General features: G+C 38.6%; 1 protein-coding gene across 1 annotated transcript in view; it reads left to right on the forward strand.

Moving 5' to 3' along the window:
• Nucleotides 1-255: 255 nt before the first annotated feature.
• Nucleotides 256-26,052, forward strand: part of SYT13 (synaptotagmin 13) — a 34,995-nt gene continuing 9,198 nt past the window's right edge. Inside the window, exons 1-5 of the mRNA XM_015888370.3 lie at nt 256-652; nt 8,759-8,981; nt 10,506-10,640; nt 13,985-14,298; nt 23,238-23,367. Of these exons, the coding sequence (XP_015743856.1) occupies nt 470-652; nt 8,759-8,981; nt 10,506-10,640; nt 13,985-14,298; nt 23,238-23,367 (985 nt within the window). The 5' untranslated portion in view covers nt 256-469. The remainder of the gene's footprint in view (nt 653-8,758; nt 8,982-10,505; nt 10,641-13,984; nt 14,299-23,237; nt 23,368-26,052) is intronic.

The following is a 26,052-nucleotide window of genomic DNA, read 5'->3' on the forward strand; positions in this document are numbered from 1 at the left end:
GTAGTCTTGCCAGTTTTTAAAACCAGCTTGTGGCTTGTTCCTTTAAGGGGTCATTCATAGATTTGGAAATACTTTTTTGTGAGTTGGCCAGCATGGCCCATCCCCTTCTTGCTGACGTCTGATTCTATCGCACATCAGACTTTTCCCAGTGGAGCTGGAGAATGAGTTCAATGAAAGCTGTCTGCTTGCAGTCTTAAAGGGGCTGCAGGCACTTGAATTACTATTTCCTCTGCTCCTGTTTCCCTAGGAGCATTAAGCCAGCAACACTATTAGGAGGGATGGTGAGGGTATGTGATCATCTCACAGAGCAGGAGTGATCCATTAGTTTCTTTTGATTCACTTTCTCTGTCAACTGCTTGAGAGGATCTATTGCATGCTTTGAAAGAAGCTATGATCAGGCTCAGTTCTGCAAGGCAAGGAATGAGGATCACACTGGCTGAATAAAGTTGTGGCTTCCAGGTCTGAAATAATGGTTTTGTCTGTCCCAGTGATTGCTCTGGGAGCTACATTGGGGACTGCTACTAGCCTCCTTGCCTTATGCGGTCTTACCTGCTTCTGCAAATATATGCGACCTGGGAAAGGATCTTCTGAGAAGGAACGGGATCTGGAGACTGAAAATGCCAAACCCAGCGTGCTTCAGGCACTCCATCAGGTAAAGCAGTGTATTGATTTTGTTCTACTCTTCTTTCAGAGATGCTGCTGCTTACCAAGTGTAGATTCTGAGCAAGGTCACCTAGTGTATGATATAATTTAAGATTTATAGCAATCCTCAATGTTTGCAGAATTTCAGGGTGTAGTGTGACTTCTGTACAAAGAGAAGGAGGGGGGAGGGGCTCAGGTGGCACAGACAGACAGCTTTTGTTTTATGAAAGAGGAAGCTGCATAACAAAGATACAATGACTTCACAATCAGTCTGGTAGCTGGACCAGGTATAATCGATGGACAACTGAAGCCTGGACTGCAGACAGTAATAATGTCTGAATATTGTATAATTCTCATTGATTTATCTATCAACACACCTATGTCCATATGCTTTTGCAACACAGGAAAGCCTTGTGTGTAACTAGTGTGCTAAATGCTGGGCAAGTGTCAGGCATAGCAATATATTTTGGTGAAAATTAATAGAGAGAATCAACATCTAGCTTGCAATGGAAAGGTACTGATGAGAGATATTAAGACAGCTATGAAGAATCTAATGTTATAGCATAACATACATTTAAGTGTCCAATATACACTTAAGTTAGCTATTGTCGTATCTTCTTGAATCATTTCAGGATTTGAACATTGCAGCATATGGGAAATTATCATACATAGGGTTCACAAGGGGGAAGGGGAAAAGTGACAAAATGTGTATTATGATGCAAATCCCACAGTTTATGTACTTGTCGGGACACGAGTAAGTAAAGGTGGGGTTTGCATTGTGACATCACCATATAGCATCATTATTTTGATGTGATCTTGGTTTGCTGTGAATACCTATGTTAGCATATCAATAACAGGTGGGAATGACAAAGGCCTATTAGACAAAGTTTTCAGTTGTATGGGATGAGGTTTCAAATTCCCTACTAGCCATTCACTTACTAAGTAGATATGGCCAAATAGTTTTCTGGAAGCATATATTATGGTAAACCATAATGCGTTTTATTTGCTTTTGCTTTAGCATGATGTGCAAACCCTAACCCTAACCCTAACCCATTACAGCTAGTTCAATAAACTATGGTTAAAAAATCCTCATTTAGAATTATGTATGAATGCATCCATTCACTTGAGTTTAACTACTGTTCTGGAAAATAGTACATCGCTCTATTTGTCAGTTTTCTTTTAAAAGAGAAATAGAACGTATCCAAATTTCAAATAAGACATCAGAACAAAAGGAGTAATATTCAAACCTTCAACCATTCTTTATTATATTAGAAGACACGAATAAATGCAAAAGTATTGATTCTGGGATTATGCTGTGTGTGCTTGTTTTACAGCATATGCAAAGAAGCGTGTGAAGGCTAACAGCTTCTTTTTTGTGGGTCCCAGAGCTTGATGGATCCCCAAATTTGAATCATTTTTTCATATTGGAGGGAAGTTGAGAAGAGGTTTTAATCCTTAAATTAAATAATACTTAAGATGCCCATTTCACTCCATAAAACTCTGGAAGGCCCCTCCCAGAATGGTACTGCCCATTTTTGAGTCAATGGAAGATGTAGACCCTTGCTATTATGAATCAGTAATCTAATAGAATCATATCAGGTTGCAGCATAGAGAAAAAGTAAGTTGATAATTGATCACCATATCTAACTCAAGTATCTGAATTTAAAATATTGCTTAAAACTGTAACAATTTGCTGCTCTTTTGTTCCTTGGAAAAATATACACATGCGCACATATATTAGGATGTACATGAAGTGGGTGCTTTAATGAGTTGCAGACAGATGCTGCATTCATGCTCCTGTGTGTTCATTACCATCTCTTCCAAACTGAATCCAAAGCATTCAGCACCTTACAAGTATGTGTGTGCATACAGACATACATGCATACATACATGCTATTGTATATAAACAGGGAGTAGACCCCACACTCACTAGCACTGATGATGCTACCTAGTTGGATAATGAAATGTCTGCAAGCAAACAACCAAGCTCAGAGAACACCAAGGATTCCACATACATACATACATGCACACATACATACACAAACATATTCACATAGACATTCGGATTACATTAAATCTATAGATAATATAGATTTTAGATAGACAGATAGATGTACATATGCATCTGCTTGAAATATATGTTTTGACCTTAAAGTGAAGAAATATTCTGTTTCATCTGTTTTTAAAAACATATGTAAGTCATATATTAAAAACCATTAAAAGACAAAAGCGACTAGGATTGTTTTCTAATCAGTGCCAAATTATTTTAGAAGGCAGAATGACATGATAAAAATGGCATAAATAAAAAGAAATGTATTTAGAAAAGGCTGACTATGTGTTTCTGTTTTCCAAGTCTGTTGGGGAAGGGGCAGTTCTTCAAAACTCCTGGCTTTATAGCCTACGTGGGCAACTCATGGCCCAGGGTTCAACCTCTCTTGAGGGCCACCAGAACCCCTTCCTCCAAGGTTGTGCTTACCTCCCTAAACCATGAAAGAATGCAGAAAGAAGGCTTTCAAAGAGGGGTAGTTCTCGGAGGCTACAATGCGATACAAAGCAATGCATGCACACGCATACATGCACACACAGGCACAGAGAGTGCTGGAAGATTATCAGTCTCTTCCCTAAGCCACACTGGTTCAAAACTGAACTGGAAATGTTTAGTTTTTTTTTATCAAAGGTGAAAAAAATAATTTCTGAATGAATAGGAGCATCTCTGAGCTCATCTGCAGTTTGGCTATGAACTCTTTTTGCAAGACATACAGCTTGTAGTTGAAATAATAAATTGCATTTCTTGGAAGGGGGTGATAAATCCCCCTTAGATACATTGCCTTTCACATGCCTTTGCCTTATCTAATGACCTTTTTTACCATTTACCTTCAGCCCATAGGATAAGATTATGGTACAGTCTGGTCACATTTCAGTTCTACGATTTTTTTTTCTTCCTAGCATTTTTCCTGCAGGTGCAGGGTACACTTTTTTCAAATCAACCAAATATTGATCCATCGGTTCCGGCAGGATTTGACTGACTGGCTTGTTGCCCAAGCCTGATGTTGTGGGCTGAGAGAGAGCGACTGGCCCAAAGTCACCCAGGGGGCTTTCATGCCTAAGGCAGGACTAGAACTCAGAGTCTCCTGGTTTCTAGCCTGATGCCTTCACCACTAGACCAAACTGGTTCTCCACATTTCAGTTATACAATTGTAGAACACTAATCTGGTTGAAATCTGTTTCCATCCTTCACATTTCAGAAGAGCTATACCAAGGACCCATAGATTATGTCCCATGGGACTTGTGACTTCTCACTTGGGTAATCAAATTGTTTGCAATAACATTTAAGTCACAAACATCTCTGTAACTTAGGTGAGCTTGCAAGAAAGTGATGTGTCAGGACCATTCAGTAGTCTTCATAGGTGAATATGGAGAGCTATGCATACAATAACAATATACTATGGAATATAATGCAATACTAGAACATCTAGGGTGAAAGATTCTAGCTATTGCATTATATTCCATCGTCTGTTGTTATTGTATGTGTTAGTTTACTCTTCTTGCCTCTGGAGTTGCTTTATAGAGGGACAGACAGAGCTGGGGGAAGAAGAGGAAGAAATTAAGAGCTCTTGAAAACAAAAGTGCATAGTTTGATGATGGAGGACCAGGAGAAAATTCAAAATTAGTCCCTGGTAACACAAACTGAAAAGGGGTTTCCAACAGCAAAACTGTCTGGATACTTGGATAGTTGCTACCAGTCACAATAGACAGTACTGGAGTGATGGGTGGAATGACAATGATGCAGGGGGTGGGGGTGGTTTACATTAAAGAATTGTTTAATGCTGTAAAAAATACTATGTGGGGATCATTTAGGGTGCAGTCCTAATTAGTAGATCTGACTCATGTTGCCTAGCAACTAGGTGGTCCAAAGTAAATTTGTGTTATACTTCTTGCATGTTTTAAAAAAGACCTAGTACATTGTAGACATAATACAGTCTTGACCTCTGCCGCTGTAAAATGACAGACCTCTGCTTTTTGCATGGAAAACTTGAGCCTTGGGGTAAACAATCTTGAAAAAAGGTATATAACACACATTAGACTGCTTCTTGAGGCTTTTCTACTAAAAGAATCACTGAACAAGCTATTCCTTCCATGTAATGAGCTTTCAGGAATTTAGCCTGATGCCAGATTTTATCTGTAATATACAGACCGTGTCACATGCAAGCTCTTTTACGCTTTCCTTTCTGCTTTTACCTCCACTGTGCTGCAGAGGTTCTATGAAAGCCTTGTGAGTTCTACTTTAAATGAAATAGCTTCTGAGAGATACTTAATGCCCAACAAATCAAGACAAAGGATTGATCACATCACTGAAATTGGGGCGAGGGAAGCTACTTGTGTTGTAGTCACAACTGCCCTGTCTATTCAGAATCCATCTTCTTAATGTTGGGCTTCTGTTGCAATGGTGTGATATGAAATATGTCCCGCTGAGGTTAATCTGTAAGTGTCTGTTTCAGCATCTGCCAATGCAGTCCGTGAACAAGGAACATATATGTGTGAATTGGGATCATAATTACATGATTAAAGGAGCAGCCTAATCTGTCTGCCTAATCCTGAGAATTGCTTCTGCTTTAAAAAATGCCAGGAAAATGGTTTCTTCCCAAATGTCTGTTTTAGAAGAGATGCATATAGCTTCCAATTCTGAAACTTAATTCGGTTTGTTTGTGTGGGAGGTGTATTTTCATGTTCCCTGAATCCATTTATAACAGTTGCTTTGCACATATGATTATTATAGTAGGTTTCCATCCATGAAAAACTATCATTATGTGGAGCACATAGATTCATGTTTGTTGATACCAGGAAGCATGATATTCTTGAGGGAACTAGCATGCCATGATTTGTTTTGCTTGATTTGGGTTTAGCATGTCATGTGAATCCATCTTTGTACTTTGTAAACCACAGTTAAGTGCATTTAGCCAATTGTGGTTTACTCAAATCATTGTTCAGTAACCATGGCTTAGTATGATCCACGAATATTCCCATGCAGGATTGAAATGCCATAAACCGGTGCCCTCCAAATGTGTTGTCTTAAACTTCTATAATCCTAAATCCAGTTGGAAGCCATCAAGTTTGGGAAGTCTGATGTAGATAATACATGCAGTTTATCTAGCTCTAAATCCTACCAAATGTATATTTTATTTGCATATTTTTAATTTGTGATGGGCCTCCCTTACAGCAGAATTTTTCCTTCTGCTTTGAGCCAGCAGCTGGTGTTTGTTCAGCCTAGCAGTGATTTATTGCCAATTTTACTCATGCCAAAGAAGTGTTATTTAAAGCCCCAGTATTTTACAGATTGTCCTTATTCAAACTTTTGCTTCAGATAATTTTATTTACCACAGAACTTATTTGTCAAAGGGTGTGGAGATCACTTTTTCATGAGTGACAGAGCAGGTCATATACACAATAAACAGGAGCAGATGCAGCCGGCAACGCGGTCGATCGGTTCCCCACTGTAGTTATATATGGCTCCCAAGGGGGCAGTCTCTTGTTACATGATGTCGGAGTGCCACTAGAGTGTCTGGCTTCTGGCAAGATGGCTTCAATAAAGTGCCTCATATTTATGATTCCACTGTTACTTAAGTAAGATAAAATACTCCATAATATATACATGAGGTTTGTGATGGCCAAAAATATCCACTTGGGCATTAGTAAGGATAGTGTAGAACACTATCTGTGGTAAAATTTTGCTCATGCATGACAATACACCTTTGAAAAAAAATGTATTTTATGGACAGGGGAATTCTGAGCAGATGCCAAAGTGCTCTGAGGTAAGAGACTCTGGTCCAGTCATTTTCCTGCCAACTGCAGCCCAGCAGGAAAGAAATGAGCTATTTTTTTCTTAAAGATTTTCTTATTCTTTACTTATAATTGAATTGCTAATACCAAATTAAGGGCTGTTGTGGGGAGTAAGAAGTGACAGGGATTACAATCCTTGGGATCCTCAGCCCATCCTCACTGCCTCTTCTCTCTCTCCCCCCCCCCCCCCCAAATATTCACTCATCCCCTTTGGAAATTCTGGAAGATTGGATTTCACAACCCAGCAATCCTCAGTTGCAGAGGCTGGAAGAGAGAATTTCTGAGTTCTCCTTCCAAGGGTGAAGCCCAAACTCTGCCTTCAAAAGAGAGAAGAAATTAAATAATTTCATACTTAGTACATGAGGATTCATAGGGGGAGAGGGGGAGTGATGAAATATGCAGGGCAATGTTGCAAAACAAACCCCACATTGTATGTATCTGCACACAATGTCAACATGAAAGGGCAGCTGTATCATGACATCATGACACCCATTTTTTATTTTTGCATCATTGTCATGACTAGGAACTCATGCCTATGGGCTAGTGGGACCTGTCCAGTATTGCAACCTATAGAAAGAGAGATAATTTAACAACAATAACCCCTTTAAAACTAACAATTCAGGCCCCAAATATATATATTTTAATGTTCCTATATTCAAGTCAGTGTATCTCTCATTTAGTTTGAAACTGCCTGTTTTGACTGGCAGTGATGCTCCTGAATATTTGGCAGAAGCTTTCCCCATGAAATGATGCTATTTGGTGCATTTTAGCTGGAGGAGCCAGAGACTGGGCAGGGGATTAACTGTATTATGGCCTCTTCTCATGAGAAGAACCTCTGCTTATATTTATTGTAAGACATAAAAAAAGAGCCCTTTGGCTCTTTTATCCTAAGACTTGAAGAACATGCTATTTTTAAAATATCTATCAACCTTATTTTAAAACATGGACAATAACACTAGGACTATTGCCCATTTATATATTTATTCAGCAAATTTATATGGCTACCCATCTACCAGTGGGATTCTCAGCAAATGAAAAGAATGAAAACATATTACAAAACTCGATTTAAAAAGCCAATTTAAATAAAGTGCAATGTAGGGTCTTATAGGATGGAAGCACAGAACGAAAGACAAAAGGAAAGAGAAGTTGATGTGCGCATCACATTCGGAAGGATTGTGTCCATACAATTCTTGGTTAGGTTTTCTAATGGAGTAAATAGCTTTGTTAAATCTGGCAGGTTCTTAATTTGTGGGTCTTGCAAGTGGCTCTTGCGAGCAATAAACTAAAATACTCTTTTGAACCCAACACTATCCAGCCTTTCATAGCTATTTGGCTTCATTAGCCATCACCCTTAGCCAGCGCAGCTCTTGGCTATGCCAGCTTAGAACTGTGGGAGCCAGAGTTGATCACAGCTTCAAGGCATTGGGCTGAGAAAGATGGCACAATGCTGTATCTTGCGAATCAGAGAGCTTCCCCACAAGCAGGCTGGCAAGGAAAGGACCTGGTTGCAGTGAATGTTTCCTCTGGGATGTGGTCTACATGCATTATTAATAAGTGTCTTTTTAAAAAAAGAATGAAAAACATTAATTACACTTCAGCATGTGTTTTCATTCTCTCTGCTTTGGCTTGAAAGAGAACTGCCTTAGTGTGGTCAGTAGGCTTAGCTTTTTCACAAGAAAAGAGCAATGCTTAGTATTTTGGAATTCATCTAGAAACGTTTGGGTGGGAAGAAAATACCACTTAAATTGATCAAGACTTCAGATGTTTCTCATTTGCTCATTCATACATATGCACACACACACGAAAAATATTTTCAGGACATAAATGTATGCAATCTGAATAAATCTGCATTTATTTCAGGAAAGCTTGACATATCTATTGGGAATTAAAGGTATATATATAAAGCATGATTGTTGTGGGGAGAAGGATTATTGTGACTCTTTCCCATTGTTTACTCTAGGGTCATGCATATATGTATTGCAAAATATAGCTGCAATTGCAATTTCTGCTTAAATGATTTCTAATCTACATAGTATGAAGAAAAGAGGAAGGAAAGAATTACAAGAGAGTTAGGAGTAGGGATTAAAAGGACTAATTAAAAATAGGCCTTAGTGTGTTTCTTTAGGAAGAAAATTCCTTGATTTCCAAAATATGATGAATAGGGCTAGCAATGTGTCATTCCTCTCATGTAAGTTCACAGTTGAGGGAGCACATTCTTTGCTACAATAAATTCTAAACTAATGCAATAAAAATAAAATCTGGGGTGTTTTTATTTCAGTTTAATGTTGAGAAGACAGCAGAGCCAGTACAACCCCGGACAATCCTCAGCTTTCCCCATATCTATGGCCCAAAGCCTGTCGTGACCACCTCAGAAATTGTTAACTATGTAGATTACAACGTGAAGCCAGGAGAAGAACCAAGCAAAGGAAAGCCTGCAGCTCTGGATAAGAAAAGGATGACCATACAAGTCAACGAAGAGCTATTTCTTCTCCCTCAAAATGGTGGGCCGTATGATTACTTCTTCAGATGAGTGACCATAATGAATTCTGTCTTTCTAATTATGAGTCCCAGCACACATGATCAACATAGTAAAACTAGACAATTAAGGATCAGGCTTACACTGCTGAAAAATGTTCCATATCAAAGGTGAAATGTATCAAGGCTTTAACAATGTTAAATCTATATTATCCCAATTTTGAGCAAATTATCTATGTAATTGTTCACATCTGGCACATTTCATCATATTGTTCAACACTCTTATTGATTTTCCCCTTTTCACAGCACCATTTAAAAAAAATTCAGTTTAGTCTCAGGATGGTAGCAATCATTCAGTTTTCCAGGGGATCTGCTAGCAGGCAGTGGTGAAACTTCTACAAGTGTATAAAGAAATATATTTTGAATTGAAAAATCATTTGCACTTAATTATTTTCACTTTCTTGAGGGCAGAGAGCTATGGCTCTACCTATTACACTGATGAAAGAATAAATGAAACAGTAATTGTTTCAGGCAAGCTAGGAGATTACATTTGGATATTAATAGATCAGCTTCCCATTTTGGAGTATAGTTTGTATCATCCTCAGATAGTGTGACCAATAGCCATAGTGACTGAAGGTAATTTAAGTTTATTTATTTTATTTATACATGATTTTCCATACAACTGCATCTCAAAGTGATTTAAATTAAATTGTAATAACAACAATAAATTAAAATAATTTTTAAATAATATTATCATTTTTAAAAAATCATTCCAAAGGTTATGGGAGAAGAAAAACAGAACTGAACCATTGGCCCAACATTTATACAGGAAGGCTTCGGTGAAGGGATAGATCTTCAACAAGTACCTAAAGGATATAATAGTAGACACCTCACAGGTATTAGGATACAGATTATTCCAGAGGGCAGATGAACTTAGATTATAATTCAACCCAGTTGGAGAGCACCATGGGAAAAGCTTATATAGAGAAAACAATTGAATGTACAACAGATGTCAACAGCTCGGTATGCCATTGTGAATCCCTTAATATATATTACTCAACTGGTTTTAATGACAATAAATAAAAATCCAGTTTTCTGTTTTTCTGAATTTTTCACATAAAAATTAAATTGATACATTTATTTCCTTTAAACAATTTAACTTACTATTACAATTCATCCTTTTAAAAAATAGCAATGCTTTGTTCATGGATGCATGGACTATAATGGTAGGGAATAAAGAAAGACAAGAATTAAAACCCTTAAAAGATTAATGACAGATGGCAAATAGGTGGCTATTAACTCTAATTTGATTTTAATTTTGATCAAATCAAATTTAGCCCTGATCCTGACTACACCCATTTGTCTTGACTCTGTTTCTCTGAAGTACAGCTTCTGGACCACTACCTAAAGGCTAAATATTGTTCCCCCCAAAAGGCCATACATCTGTTTTATATCATGGCTACAAAGTGGAAAAATAAAACAATATTCACAAATGGTCAACTTAGCTGGAATAGGACGCAATTTCTCATTAACATTCTTTTGAGTTTCAGGTGGGGTGAAGGATGTTTGTGTCACTGAGCACCTGAGTCCTGAAAATGCTGCAGGCTGCAATCAAGTCCCAGAACTTCACTATTGTCTGGGCTACAACCGACAGAAAGAGGCTCTGTCCATTGCTTTTCTTGAAGGTAAAGAGTCTCCAGTTTTGCAAATTGGTGATGTTGATGATGATGATGATGATGATGATGATGATGATGATGATGAATCTCTATGCTGCCTGACTCTGGGCAGCACACAACAATCAAACAAAGAAATTACAATAAATTCAATAAAACATAAATGATAAAGATAAATGATGGCAAGTGTGATGAAACGAGGACTATCACTGTCCCTCACCAAAGGCCTAGGTGAAGAGCTAGGTCTTCATGGTTCTTCTAAACAACAACAGAGTGGGGACCATCCAGATGTCATTAAAAAAAAAAAAATGACGTAGGAGTTATTCCAGGCAAATAAGACTTTAAAGAGAAGGCATCTACTGTATATAGAGAGCCAGACTGGTGTAGTGGTTAAAGGCACCAGGTTAGAAACTGGGAGACTATGAGTTCTAGTCCCACCTCAGGCACGAAGCCATCTGGGTGACCTTGGGCCAGTCACTCTCTCTCAGCCCTAGGAAGAACGCAAAGGCAAACCACTTCTGAAAAATGTTGCCAAGAAAACTGCAGGGACTTATCCATGCAGCCACCAGGATTCAAGACTGACCTAAAGGCATGCACACAAAGAAGTGAGAAAACATCATATAAAAGGCTGTAAAAATAATCATATAATTTACGTGCCAAGCAATGACTTGGATCCTCACAGCTAGGAGTAGCAATCAGATACATAATAATTTTAGCGTGTCACATTGTCTCACCATTTTATTCAATTCAAAGCACAAAATTAAACTATTTTTGCATATGGCAAACAGCAGAAGAGAGTAAGTAATGACTAGGTCACATAAATGTCCAATAAAGATATAATTATCCTTATCCAATAAATTATAGTTTAATTTACTCTGGTAATAAGCCATGTCTCCATATATTAATTCCTTGCCCTTCTCCTCCTTTTCTCATGCATGTGACTTTGGCAAAGCTTTACTGGTTTTCTCTGATATCTGAATTAGGAAGCCATGGAAGATAATACACAGCAATGTCGCTCACTCTTGATTCAAAAAACCAAAACTGAAGATTCTGTGGGGCTCCAGGCATTGCTAAACTATTATATAACCTAACATCGATGGCTGGTGTGGGTCTTCCGGGCTGCGTGGCCGTGTTCTGGAAGTTTTGTTTCCTAACGTTTCGCCAGCACCTGTGACCGGCATCTTCAGAGTGCAGGAGCACAGACAGGAGCAGTTCTCTCTGGGCCCCAGACAGGAGAGCACTGCTCCTGTCTGTGCTCCTGCACTCTGAAGATGCCGGTCACAGATGCTGGCGAAACGTTAGGAAACAAAACTTCCAGAACACGGCCACGCAGCCCGGAAGACCCACACCAGCCATCGTATGCTGGCCGTGAAAGCCTTCGACAATACATTAACCTAACATCCCTCATTCTTGCTGGTTAGGGCTACTAGAATGATCATTTAGAGACCTCTGGATGTCCCCCTCAACCCCACCTCCCCACCTTAACAATTAATAGGTTCAAGACTACTACATCTAATGTGAGCATATGTCATTTATGATTTTAATTCAAAAATTAAGTGTAACAGAGTTCACCAGAGTATATTGTTACTCTCTCATTTCCTTTCTCTCTAGACATTTCTATAAAGCATCATGAAACCAAGATCTGTATGCCACTAATTACAATTACAGGGAAACAGCTATGTTTCTTGCTGCCATTAACTTATGTTTTATTATTTTTTTTCTTATTAAGCAAATTTATATTGCTGCCCATCTCACTGAAGTGAATCTCGGTGATGTACAACAATCAGTTAAAAATACAGATAAAAACAACAGAAGAAATATTTAAAAAACCACATTAATAAATACTGTAAAAAAACAAAAATACAAGCCATAAGGGAAGGGAAAATAAAATGGCCCCCTCAACACTAGTGCCATCTAAGCAGGTCTCTTTTTCCTTGGGAGCCCCAGGCCTGATCACATAACCAGGTCTTGAGGGCCTTTTGGAATAGCAAAAAGGATGGTGCTAATCTAATCTTGGGAGGAAAGATGCTCCAGAAGCCACAATAGAGGAGGCACATCTCCTGGGACCCACCAAATGTACCCGCAGCATGCCTTTTCTGCAAGATAGTACCCGCAGCATGCCTTCTAGCCAATAATACCCGCAGCATGCCTTCTCTGCGAGATCTGACAGGGTGGGCTGATATAACCAGGGAGAGGCAGTCCCTCAAATAGCCTGGTCCCATGCCATGAAGAGCCCTTAAAACCAGCACCTTGAATTGGACCTGGAAGCAAACTGACAACCAGTGTAGCTCACAGAGCAGAGGGGCAGTCTGCTGTTCTCAGAGCACACATAATTCCCTGCCACCACATTATGAATCAACTGAAGCTTCCAGATACTCTTCAAGGGCAGCCCCACGTAGAACAGATTGCAGTATTCCAATCTGGAGGTGACTAGGGTGTGAGTGACTGTAATCAGTGCCTGCTGATCCAGGAACGGGCACAACCGGTGCCTGCTGATCCAGGAACGGGCATACCTCCTGGCCACAACTGCCACCTGCTTATTGAGCAGGAGTTGTGAGTCCAGAAAGACCCCCAGATTACACACTGAGGTAGTGCAACCCCATCCAGGGCCAAAGATGGTATAGTCCTGGAACCACTGGGCCCCAAAAACCACAGACACTCAGTCTTGCCAGGATTCAGCTGAAGCCTGCTGTTCCCCATTCAGACACTTACACCCTCCAGACACCAGGATAAGATGTTCATGGCATCGCTAAATTCATTGGGAGTGGAGATACATAATTGAGTATATATCACCCGATGGTGTTGGAAGAGCTCACCCAGCAGCCTCATGTAGATGTTAAAAAGGAGAGAAGAAAGCACCGACCCCTGTGGCACCCCATACAGTAGGGGCCAAGGGTGGGACTTCTCCCCAGTCATCACCAATTGGAATTGAGTCCAAAGGAAGGAGGTGGACCAGCATAGCACTGTGCTGCCCACCCCCAATCCTCTGAGCCAACCCATGTTTGACAGTATCAAAAGCCACCAAGTGGCAAGTAGGGCACTATCCCCCGCCCATGCCAGAGGTCATGTTGGAGTATAACTCCAAATATGTAATCTATATGTAATCAGGACAACAGGTGAGAGAGGTCTGCAGTATGAGTCATGTCCAATTAAGCTTGCATAAATATAAGTTGGTTTGGTTTTTTGCATTACATCAAAACCTTGATTTTGCTCTAAATCAAATCAAATCAAATCAAATCAAATCAAATCAAATCAAATCAAATCAAATCAAATCAAATGGTAGCATTCTCTTGAAAATATTTTAGCACAGGATTTAAATGCTACCTATATTTTTCCCTTCACCCTGCCTCTACCAGTCTTATATGGAACTGCAGCAGGAGACCAAAACAATGGAAGTGATTGCTACATCTTAGGTACTTTGGTGAACAATTCTGGCACTACAGAAGCCCAGACTGTGTTGAAGAAGAAGCAAGCCCATGTTGTCTGGGAAGAAGCTCTACTGTTTCCAGTCAAGGAGGAGGAGCTACGAGAGGGGACACTGACCCTCACCTTGAGGAACTGTGACAAGTTCTCTAGACACAGCATTATTGGTGAAATTAAACCAAATCTGGCTACTGTAGGAGAGAAGTATGGACCAGTGCAGTCTGAGAAGGTGAAAGTCCTTGACAAGGTATCCTGTCATTTCACTTATATTGTATTACCGCATGTTATAGTCTTCTACTGGGACGTAGAATGTTGCATGTGAGTGCTGCTATACTTCTGAGCCTTAATTCACTTTATCCTGCAGTCACAATGATGACATTGTTATTAGATCCTTTGAATGTCTCACCATCAGCATAGAGGGAAATATTGAATGTGATCCCCTTTGAGCTCCATTCTTGTCCCAGTGCTATTCAATATCTTTATGAATGATATATAGATGAAATGGAAGTAACAGGAAGGATGATATAGTGATACCAAGCTAGGGAATTGGCTAATACCTTAAAGTGGTGGTTCTCAACCTTTTTGAATCTGAGGCACAATATTGAATATAGCAGTAGTTCTGTGGCACACCAGAAAATTATTAATCTTATATATGTATTTTTAAATGTGTAACATATGGTTTGAGGGGAAATTATACAATTTTTTAAAAATATCTGCACTGTATTGAATATAATTATACAGAATATACATAATACAAAAAATGAGGGAAAAAAAACACAAGACAAAAGTATTGTGGCACACTAGAAACAAGCCCATAGCACACCTGTGTGCCACAGCACGCTGGTTGAGAACCATTGTCTTAAAGGACAATAGCATGATTTAAAATCACCTTGCTAGGATTAAGCCAAATTCAAAAGAATAATGTTCAGTAGAGAGATATGTAATGTTCTGCATCTGAGCAAGAAAAATCAAGTGTAGAAATACTGAGGAAACCTGGCTTGCTGGCATTTTGTGTAAGAAGCATCTGGAGATCCTAGTAGACCACCAGTTGAAGAAAAACAATTAGTGTGATGAAGTCTTGGGATGCATTAACAACATCATACATATATAAATAGCTACATTGTCCTCTGTACCAGTTAGTCGACACTGGGAGTATTGTATCTAATTCTGGGTACCAAACTTTGAAAGGAAAATGGAGCGGCCACAATGAGGTCAGAGGAGAGCTAGCAGGATGATAAGCGGTCTTGAAACAAGTCCTATGGAGAATGGTTAAAAGAGCTAGGCATGTTTAGTTTGAAAAAGAGAAGACAGAGAGGAGATGTGATAGCGGGATAGCAGTCTGCACATATCTAAAAAGCTATCACATGCAAGAGGGATTGATCTGTTTCCTGTAAAAACTGAGAGTGGAACAAGGCTGAATATTAGGAGGAATTTCCTGACAGTAAAGTTATTATGCAAAGAAAAATAAATATCTGTAACAGTTGTGGAGTCCCCTACTGAAGGGGCTGGAAAGCCAACTTCCTCTGAACAGGAGCTTGGACTAGATGACTTATAAGGTCTGTTCCAAGTTATACACTGTAGAGTAGTGCTTCTCAACCATGGCATGCTGGCTAGGGAATTCTGGGAGTTGAAGTCCACACATCTTAAAATTGTCATGGTTGAGAAACACTGTTGCAGAGTCTACAGTTATGAACAATGAATTACACCATAGAAAAAGTGTCAGAAAAAATTATCAGATTAACTCTGCAAACAGCAGTAGTTCTCTTGGGGGAAAAAATCAATTACTTGTTTCATTATATTTCCTCTCACCATTCTGAATAAATGTGCCTGATTTGTCCATGTTTCTTTTTCTCTCTTTCTGCTATCATACTTATTCCTAGCAGAGAAGGAAGGCTTGGGAAAGGCTAATGAATGTAGGGCTAAAGTGTCAGATTAAGATTGGGAAGGCCCAAGTTCAAATTCTCATGAAGCATGAAGCTCCTTTGGGAAAGTGGGGACCAGTAATTTACCAGTATACCTTTCCTTAAAAAGGCAATAAAAGAACAATGTCTGTTGTGTGGAGCTTTCTGGAGTTGTATACGTGGTTGTTTCCCACCATGAATATGACAAAGGTCAATGGTATTTCTTAGAGCATTTATTTGTTTGTTTGTTTGTTTTATGCCGCCCAACTCCAAATTCCTCTGGGTGGGTCACAATGCACAGAAACAGTATAAAACAATATAACAGAGACAAACACCACACCAAATCAGACAAAAAAAGACGGTGGACCCAGCAAACCCCAAACCCTGCCACCAAAAACTGGCATCCAATGAAAGGGAAACCAACCACTCTAGCCAATGGAGAACAGCCAGGTCTTTATGGGTGTTCAGAACACCCACAGGGTGGGAGCCATCTAGATCTCATTCCAGAGGGCAGATGCTATGATTTTTCAGAAGATGGTTGTGATTACTAAAGATGAGATGCTGCTCCTAGTCTTGCCATTCTAGAATAATTGCTTCTGAACCCAGGAGAGCCCTAGCAGGTGGCTAATTACACCTCTGAAACAGATGGCCTCAGTCAACTTACAGATGGTCTCCAGGAACATACCATACCAAGAATGCCAAGAAACTGTTTGTGCATAATAAGTGCAAGATACAATATCCAGTTATATTTAGCAGCTGACAGTCATATTTCTCATTGATTGGCTTTCCTCAGAACAGCCTCTGCAGCTGTAATAAGGCAGAAATGCTCTCCCAACCTGAAAAGAGCAGATTAACATGCTCAGAATTGTGCCCCAGTTTTGCAGCTTCACATATGGAAAGAAAGGGTGCCTCACAGGGGACCTCAGAGAGGCAGCTATTTCATTATGAACCAAAACAGAAGTCCTGAATCATTAATCAGAAGCTAGGCAGAGACGGAGGAAAAAAAGAGGAAAGGAAGCAATATTTTTGACACTATATTTCCAAGATGAGCTCATTAGGATTGTTGAAAACTAGGGTTGTATGAAAATGTCAATTCCAAGCTTTGATTTGAAAATGATTCAGTTGAATCCCCCTTCCAATTGCTGAATCAAATTGATGCATCCAATCAAATTGGGCACCTTTGAATTGATTTGACCTTTGTATATGCAGAAAGACACTTTTTATCCAATCAAATGTATGATGAAGATTCAATCAATTTGATTTGACTATTCAAATTGATCCAAACTGATAATTCAGAATGGATCTTGGGTGATTTGAATAGCTCTGCTGAAAGTCTTGCATGACCTTTCCAACAGTTTCACTGAAAAATACCAGATTCTTCTTTGCTGTAATTCTGTCCTGCAGAGCTTAGAAATGAGCTCAGTAAATGCATTGATTCAGAAAAGATGTACCACATCACAGTACCTGCTGGTATCGCAAAATTGTGAAAATGTATCTCCTACATTCTACCAGCTAGCTCAAAATGAAAGCCTTGTATATGATTTCAGCATGCATTTATCACTCATCATAAGGATAGGTCCCCATTAGAGGAACTGGTTTAGAAGTGGATCTATCATGAGAAAGGCAGTTGTTTCAATAAGCAGAGTTGAGAGCTTTTAGAAATGAATAGTGAGAGATAGGCTAACCCATGTAATAAAACTGACAAAAACATTTTTCTGATGAAGCACCACCAGAATGAATGCAGACTAAAGAATGTTTGGATATTTCACTGTGAAGCACCAAAATGTCTTAGCTCAGTTTTGCAAACATTCAGTGCTTTCCGTCACTGATGAGTTGAAGCTGAAGTGTGTATTAGAGTGGATGTATATTTTTCTCCCCTTCCCTACTCACAGATTATATGACAAATGGACAAATCAACTGGAAGTATTTTGTCAGCCTGGACAGAATGTTCAAATGAAGCTGTGGGATTTAACTCAAGAGCCAAAATTTCTCAGGGCTGAAGTATCAGTTCTGTCAACAATCAGCTATTGCCCAATGTCAAGGCCAAGAGCAGCAGAGCAAAAAGTCTGTTAAGCAATGTGAGGGGTGGGATAAAGAACGGCTGAACTTAAACTCCAGCTGGTATTGCACCTTCATATCAACAGAGGGCAACCAACTGTTTCACAGTTTTTCTCCTAGTGTGCAATAACAATTCTTATCTGGTCATGTTGTGTCTGAGAACATTGAGCTGAGTATAAGCCTAAAGCCTAATTAGGCCACGCTGAGTTACTTATCTGGGAAATTCAATTCCACCAAGGTCCTGTCAGTGACAACATCCTTTCTCTGCATCATGACCAGTGGCACTACATGAATTCACCATTACCATTACCATGTGAGCCCTTTTTGTATCCATCTCACCTTTTCATAGTACTTTGACCGACGGGATTCAACTGTCCTATTTCTATATTATCTCAAATTTCTGCTCTCCAGTAGGGCCCACAAATTGGACCACAAATATTGATGGAATATTATTTCTTACTATTGCATATAAATAAAATGAGTTGCTGGAAGAATAGTTGAGCCATTCTGTGTAGTGTTCTTCAGCTGATATTATGTTACTGCTCACTGTAGTAGTGATCCTTAGTGAATGGCAAATAGGGCTTTTTGTTTTATAGCAGCAGCCACTTTTAATTTTTCAAAGTTCAAAAAGCACTGCCAGGCAGGCCTTTTTTGAGAAAAGACAAAGCAACATCTCTCTAAATGAGAACTCTCTTGAAAGAATGTCACCATATCCCCAAAATAGAACTAAAGTAAAATAACAGATGTTGAAACAAAAGAAATGGTCCTTGTTGGTATAAAAGCAGGAGAATTCATTGTTTGTAGTCTGGTTTACAGTGTTTTGTATGTGATTTATACAGGTCAGGAGAAGATAGCTATGTCAGTGGCATACATAACTTGAGCTGAATATATGAACAGTCTGGTTCTTTACCCTCCATTTTGAGGGTTTTTAAAAAAAACAACATGGAGTAGGAGTTATACCAGGCAGATAAGACTTTAAAGAGAATGCATCTACCCTCAAAGAGGGGAAAACATGCCTGTAATCATCTGTGCCATCCAGCCAGAAAAAAAAATATTCTGAAATATTTATAGCTCTCTATAAATAGCTTTTTCCTGTTTACTCTCTGGTTTCTATTTGTTATGTAAGACACTAGTCCTATGGACAGATTCTGCCCTTACAGGACATCAGATTTATTCTTAAATACTTTATACCCTTATGTATACTTTGGGGATTTCCCAAAGTGTATGTAAGGGTAAATTTCCCTCTTGTGGATGGATGATAGCATGAACTACATCATAGTTGGTATTCTGAAAATAACTTGGTTGCTAGTACACAGAGGGAGTGGGGGTCCCAAGGCTAATTGTGAATGAACTTATTAGATGTTATTAAAATAAGTGCTGGTAATTAATACAGTGCTTAGAATTAATACAGTGAATATTTATTTCCAGTTTCCTTTTACTTTTCTATTCCTTTCCCTTCTTATAGATTCACCTTTCTATCCACCCTCTTGCTTTCCACTAACTGAGCCCTTATTACATTACTCTATAACTTTCAGACCAACCAACAAATACATTTTAACTTGCTGAATACAAAGCTGTTTGGGTGGATTACAAGCAAATGTTTTGATTGCCAGTGGTGTTCTGCCTTCAAGGATTTGTGCAGAGAGGAAGATGAATGAATGAATGAATGAATGAATGAATGAATGAATGAATGGATGGATGGATGGATGGATGGATGGATGGAAGGATGGATGGATGAATGAATGAATGAATGAATGAATGAATGAATGAATGAATGAATGAAAAAGCATGCAGGCAGGTGAAAAGACTACTATGTCAATCACTAGGAAACAAAAGAGAAATTTAGAATAATCACTAGTATTCTGTAGCCATCCAGAACGTTAAAAAGTTTCAAGAAAGTAAAGACATTTATTTCAGAGATTGCCAAAAGGAAACTTACAGCAAAGAAGTTAAGTAAGATTAAGTTTATAAGAATTATTAAATTTAAAGAGTTGATGAATTATTCACTAAATCCAGTCTAGTATCATACCTTTTCCCCAGACATCCATTTATTCTTTACTAAGCTTGCCAATAATTCAATCTGGACTCAGTTCATCAGTAAAAATATAAGCCAGAAGTTAGAAGTATGCAGTGTTTATGTGTGTTTTAATTTATTATTGTATTTGTTTTCATTACTAAACTGCTAATATATTCCATTAAAATAGTTAAAGTTACAGCCATAACATTATTCATTTATTGGCATTATACTTATTTGTTTCACTAATACATTTGTTTGGGTGGATTGTATTTGTCTGCAGCCACTGGTGACCATGATGATAGTAGCAGTATAATTTTGTGAGCAGTATTGATTGGATTGGTTTGATTACTGTATATGCCATTAAGTTGGTGGTGTCAGTGAATACATAGATTGACTTTCTCCAGGATGATCTGATCCAAGCCTGATCCTCCAAGTCTTCCAATGGTGCACCCGTCACTGATGTAATTAAGTTCATCTGCCTTGCTGTTATTGTCCTCTTCTTCTCTTTCCTTCCATCTTTCTCAGCATCACAGATTTCTCAAGAAAGCTAGGTCTTCACATAATGTGTCCAAAATGTTATAATTTGAGTCTGGTCATTTATGCTTTGAATGAGAACTCTGAATTGATTTGTTCTATAATCCATTTGGTTATTTTCTTGAATATCCATGGTATTCTCAAGAGTCTTCTCCAACACCAAATTTCAAAAGCTTCAATACTCTTTCTGTCCTGATTCTTTAAAGTTCAACTTTTGCTTCCATGGAATATCACGATTGCCTGCACGATACTGAACTTTGTAGATATAGACATGTCACGGCATCTGAGTATTTTTTCAAAAGTCTTCATTGATGTCCTAACAAGTGTGGTGTATTTCTTGACTGCTGGTTCCTTTACTGTTGATAGTCAATCCTAAAAGACAGAAGCTATCCACCACTTCAATATCTTCATTGTCAGTTCTAAGACTGGTTCCTGTACCTGTTGTCATTAGTTTGGTCTTCTATATATTTAAACTTAGCCCATTAATTTTACTGTGTCCTTGACAAGAACTTACAGATCTTTCGCATTTTCAGCAATCAGAATAGTGCACATTATTGATGCTTCTCCCTCCTGCTTTAAAACCATCCTCATCTTCCAATCTAGCCTCCCTAAATATATATTCAGCTTCCTAGCAGCACTGCTTGTTTTATTCTCTGTTAATGCCACAGTTATTGCAGTATTCTGAGAGAAAATTTACTGCTTTCCCTAGTAGTTCCCATTTTTTTCTAAGAGCCTTCTATAAGTCTTATCTCACCCTTGAAAAGGGGCAACAGATATGCATGAGATAAGATAGATAGATAGATAGATAGATAGATAGATAGATAGATAGATAGATAATTTTCAACAACATTTGATTCCTAGTCAATGAAAATTAAGTTAGATGGATTTTATTTGTATGACTAACTATAAATTGGAGGAACTAAATCTAATCTGGGAAACTGGATCCAAGACTTCATTTCACTTGTCAGATTTTGAGGTGACGTCAGGTTTTGAAGCTTTGGAAAGGGAGACCCCACCCCAAAGGACTCTACCCAAGAGAGGTAGAGAGCCATCACTCCATATTCTGCATGGAACCATTTTTCTCCATGCAGTGTCAGTTCACCACTTCCTCTGAAGTGTACAATGACAGAAATGTACTTTGACCACCCACCTAGCCTCTTCTGAAGAAGTGAGAGATGGGGCGAATGAATCAGAAGTGTACTTGTGAGTCATCTAGTTGTTCTGCCTGCAAGCCTGATTTTTGCTGCTGAGGAAGATGAGGCACAGAAAGGAACTTATTTAAGACCCTTCAGGACAAACTGTACTTGAAATCCAGCAGTTCCCTCCCCTTGCTGTAAATCAGTGTAGGCGTTTACCATACAAACACGACAGAATCATGATGCTTTACCTGAAAAATGCTGTTTCTTCTTATTCTCAGTACTGGAGAATATATTATGGTTACCCTGCATAACACTTGTTAATTGCTATTACTGTAGCAAGGAATGGAATTTACTCATTTCAAAAGTGATAAAATTTGTCATCAACAGCTAAGAAGGACACCGACCTCTAAAAAAGAAATACTTTACATGAGTAGATTGAAATTTAGAAATAGCATAATTTGGATTTAGAAATCACTGTGCTGAAAAGTGTGACCAGTAGACTCTTCAATACCTGTTCAATCTACTACCCAGGTTCAACTGTTGATGCACAGTGTCACTGCTCCTGATTTTACCTCTTCCTGGTCTTTCTCATTAAATTAAGTTTGGACTGGACAGTAGAAGACACCTTCAGATAAGAACTTTCTTTGATGGCCCTTCAATTACAGGATCATCCTAGGATATGCAGACACTGTAGGCACTCTTTTTCTTTCTTGCTAGTGCCAGAATTGTCAAATAACAGCACACTAGTACACCAGTACAACATACAACAAGACAGAAAAGGACAATATTTCTCTCTGTATTGCTCTGATTAAATCACACCATGCTCTGAGTTGCAGTGACAAAATGCTTCCAGTCTGCATATTCTCTTGGTGTCTTCAGTATTTTTGCAGAACTACAGTATGAAGGAATGTGGGATTCTGGGCAAAACTGCAGAGGTGCCAAAACTTTAATCAGTAGGTTGAATAAATTGTAGCACTGTTGCAGAATGATATTTCAAACATAGAACAATCTGCTTAAGTAAAAGAGAAAATCAAGAAAATGCTACTGTTAAGTACACCAGAAATGTTCCCCTTTTTATACCCAATGAACTTCAGAAGGAAAGCTCCCTTTTCCACCTGGTTGCTAGGAAACATGCATCCACAGTTACTAAGTAGCTGCACTCTCCATGGCCTTCATATCTTTAAAATACCTTTAAGATGCTACCAAAAAATAACCCATAGTTTGCAGCTTTGTAGTGTGATTTCCAACCACTGTTATCACAGCATTTATTTTAGTTCTGCAGATTCCCTGTTTAGACCTCACCACAGGCTAATATAAACAAAAAACAAAAACCTACCCTGGAAGAAAGATGAAATGTGTATTGATCCTTACATCTTGATGCAAAATGAAAGTGTGTTTTGTGAGGCGCATTCACTTTTTATATTTTACAGTCTTTTGTTTTTTCCATATACCTGTGGTCGTCAGTCATCTCCTTTGCGTAGACAAAAGTAGGAAATATATTGTGCATTCCTTTTCTCTTTGTCTCCCTGAACTGCAGGAACCAGATGCAGGCTATGGAGAAGTTCTGCTTTCTATCAGCTATTTGCCTGCAGCAAATCGCCTGCTTGTGGTACTTATAAAGGCCAAAAATCTCCATTCCAAACAGCTGAAAGAACTCATTGGAAAAGGTAGGGGAGAAATAAAAGCCTGCTGACAAACTGCCACCAAATGAAATATATATATATATATATATATATATATATATATATATATATATTTTCTTTATGCTAAGGACACTATTTAGTCATGTACGTGAGACAGACAGCTATATAAATTTAATAAATAAATACATACATACATAAATACATAAATACATAAATAAATAAATTTTGTTAGCTGATGTAAGGAGGCTCTGAGCCAGAATGATACTTCTGCTAAGATTCAATAGATGGACTTTAGGAAAGGTACTATGTATGAGCCTCAGTCCCCGTTTGCCACTTTGATGCAATAATATTATCCTAGCCCACAGAGTTTCCTGAGATTGTGCAGATACCATACTGAATCATCGCCTGGACATTGGATCTAGAATTTGTGGCTCAGTCCAGAGTAGAGGTAATATAACTGGCCAGTGAGCAAACTCATTCAGAACTGGCAGCACAGCCTGTTTTAAAGGGAAATGCACTTCCTCTGTGAAAGCAGTTTTTCAAGTCTTGGATGCTTCTGAAGCCAGCATTGCTTATGAAAGATCAATGACAGATGGAGGATGAGTGAATGAGATGGGGAAGGCATAGAAAGAGGGGAGGAATAATCTCTTCATGTCACCCATCCAGGCATTCCCTCAGTCAAACAGCTGTTGGTTTCTGTCCATCACAACTAAGAAATGGAGACCCATTAATTACAATGCTTAGATGTTGGAGTAGAAACAGGCAGACCCAGACTGAGTAGTAGAACCAAGGAGTAGAACCAAGGAGACCCCACAGTACTCACTATGTAACTTTGGGCCCGTCTGTCTCTCTACTGAATTTGCCTCACATGGGTGATCTAGGAATAAACTTATACTAATTTAAATCAAAGTTATGAGAATATACTCAATATGATTTGTCCTGTTATATTGAATAATTTCTCCCTTTAGCATTTTAAAAGCTGTAAGTCAGCAGCTATTTTTGGAGGGACTGTAGGAACTGTATCCAAGACTTTAGAAGGCTACAGATTCTGATCCCCAGCTTTAGTGAAAGATGTGGTATACATGTAACAGTTAATAAATAAACCATGCTTACCTATAATTGAACAATGTACAATTTAAATTGTGGGGACAGTTACAGGCAGAGCTATTTATTCTTCTTTTTCTAACCACGTATTAGTTCTTAAGAAAATGAAAAAGCAGTCCTTAGCTCTTCACAGCACCAGTCAGCTTGTCAAGTGGGTATGTGTGATGAAACGTTAGAGTACAGGGGAAAAGTTTCACAATCTGGGGAATTCATTTGTGGGCCTGTGTGCATATGTGTACACATGCATGAACAGGAAAGAGAGAGAGAGGCCCTTTTCAGATGTTTGCTAGAATGCATGGGGGCTTGAAAATGGGAAATGGATAGCGACATGACCTGGGCTCACCATTACTCTCTCTGATTGCCACACTTTCAGCTCACTCTCAAAGGAGAGTTGAACTTACCTTCACTTGAACAGTCTGATTTATTAACATCCTAGACCATGTAGGCAGCTGTACTTACATTCAAGCAAATATGAGACCACCATGGGGAGGGACTGGATAAGTGCCATTGCCTATCTATTTTGAAGCTTTCACAACTGATGAGGGGTAGAATATATGTGTAAATAGCACAGGCTGTTATATTTATGTTTATGTATTTGTGTATATCTGTGTTTGTAGGTAACATGGCCGCTACTGGCTCAGGACCAACCACTCTTACTGTTGGCCCATCCACCATCAGATAACAGTCCTTGACCCCTTATCAACTGCCACATTCAACCTTCAGGGCAAAAAATGGCTGCCTATCCCTGTTCCAGCTAAATGCTCAGAATGATTAATGCCTCTAAAAGTATCCAACAGATTAGGGCACTTACTCACTGTTTATCTGTACAGGTTTGGGTGACATGATTAATATGGGCCACAAAACTGAATGGATCAGATGCTGGATGGCAGAGTTTTTAGAAATAAAACCTGACTGTGGGATATGATAAATGGATATGTGTGGATGTGTTCACAAGTAAATATAAGAATTACATGTATGCACTGACTGTATTTTATGCATGATGTTATATAAAGAATTCAAAGCTTACATAGATCTTATGCATAAGCTCTCTGATGGTGTTCATTCAAGAATTTTTAAAGATCTCAAATGGAAAATAGATAGAATCGGTAATCAAAGAATAGCTAACTTTGCTGAAGGAAAATCAACAAGCATTCAACAAAGATAAATCCTGCCTTACCAACTTTCTGGGTTTTGAGAATATCAACATACATGATCCTATTAACATTATATATCTAGATTTTCAAGAAGCACTTGACTAAATTCCATATCAAAAGCTCTTGAGTAAACTTAGTAATCATGGGATAAGGGGACTTGTCTTTTTATGGAATGCTAACTGGTTAAAAAAACAAAAAGCAAAGTTAGAAGTATTTTTCTTTTCTTTTCTTTTCTTTTCTTTTCTTTTCTTTTCTTTTCTTTTCTTTTCTTTTCTTTTCTTTTCTTTTCTTTTCTTTTCTTTTCTACCTCAGCTGCAGTTTTGGAGAATTCAGGGTAACCTGTTTTGGGGGTAAATATGGTAAATAATAATAAAAAAAATAATGGAAAGACATTTTATATAAGCAGTGCCTTAAAAAGAAAGCACTGCAGGCTATAGAATGGCATTGCCAA

Source organism: Python bivittatus, unplaced genomic scaffold (assembly GCF_059951505.1).
Source record: "Python bivittatus isolate LINGU-HERP-01145 unplaced genomic scaffold, Pbiv_v1 ctg000480_np1212, whole genome shotgun sequence".
Lineage (NCBI taxonomy): Eukaryota > Metazoa > Chordata > Lepidosauria > Squamata > Pythonidae > Python > Python bivittatus.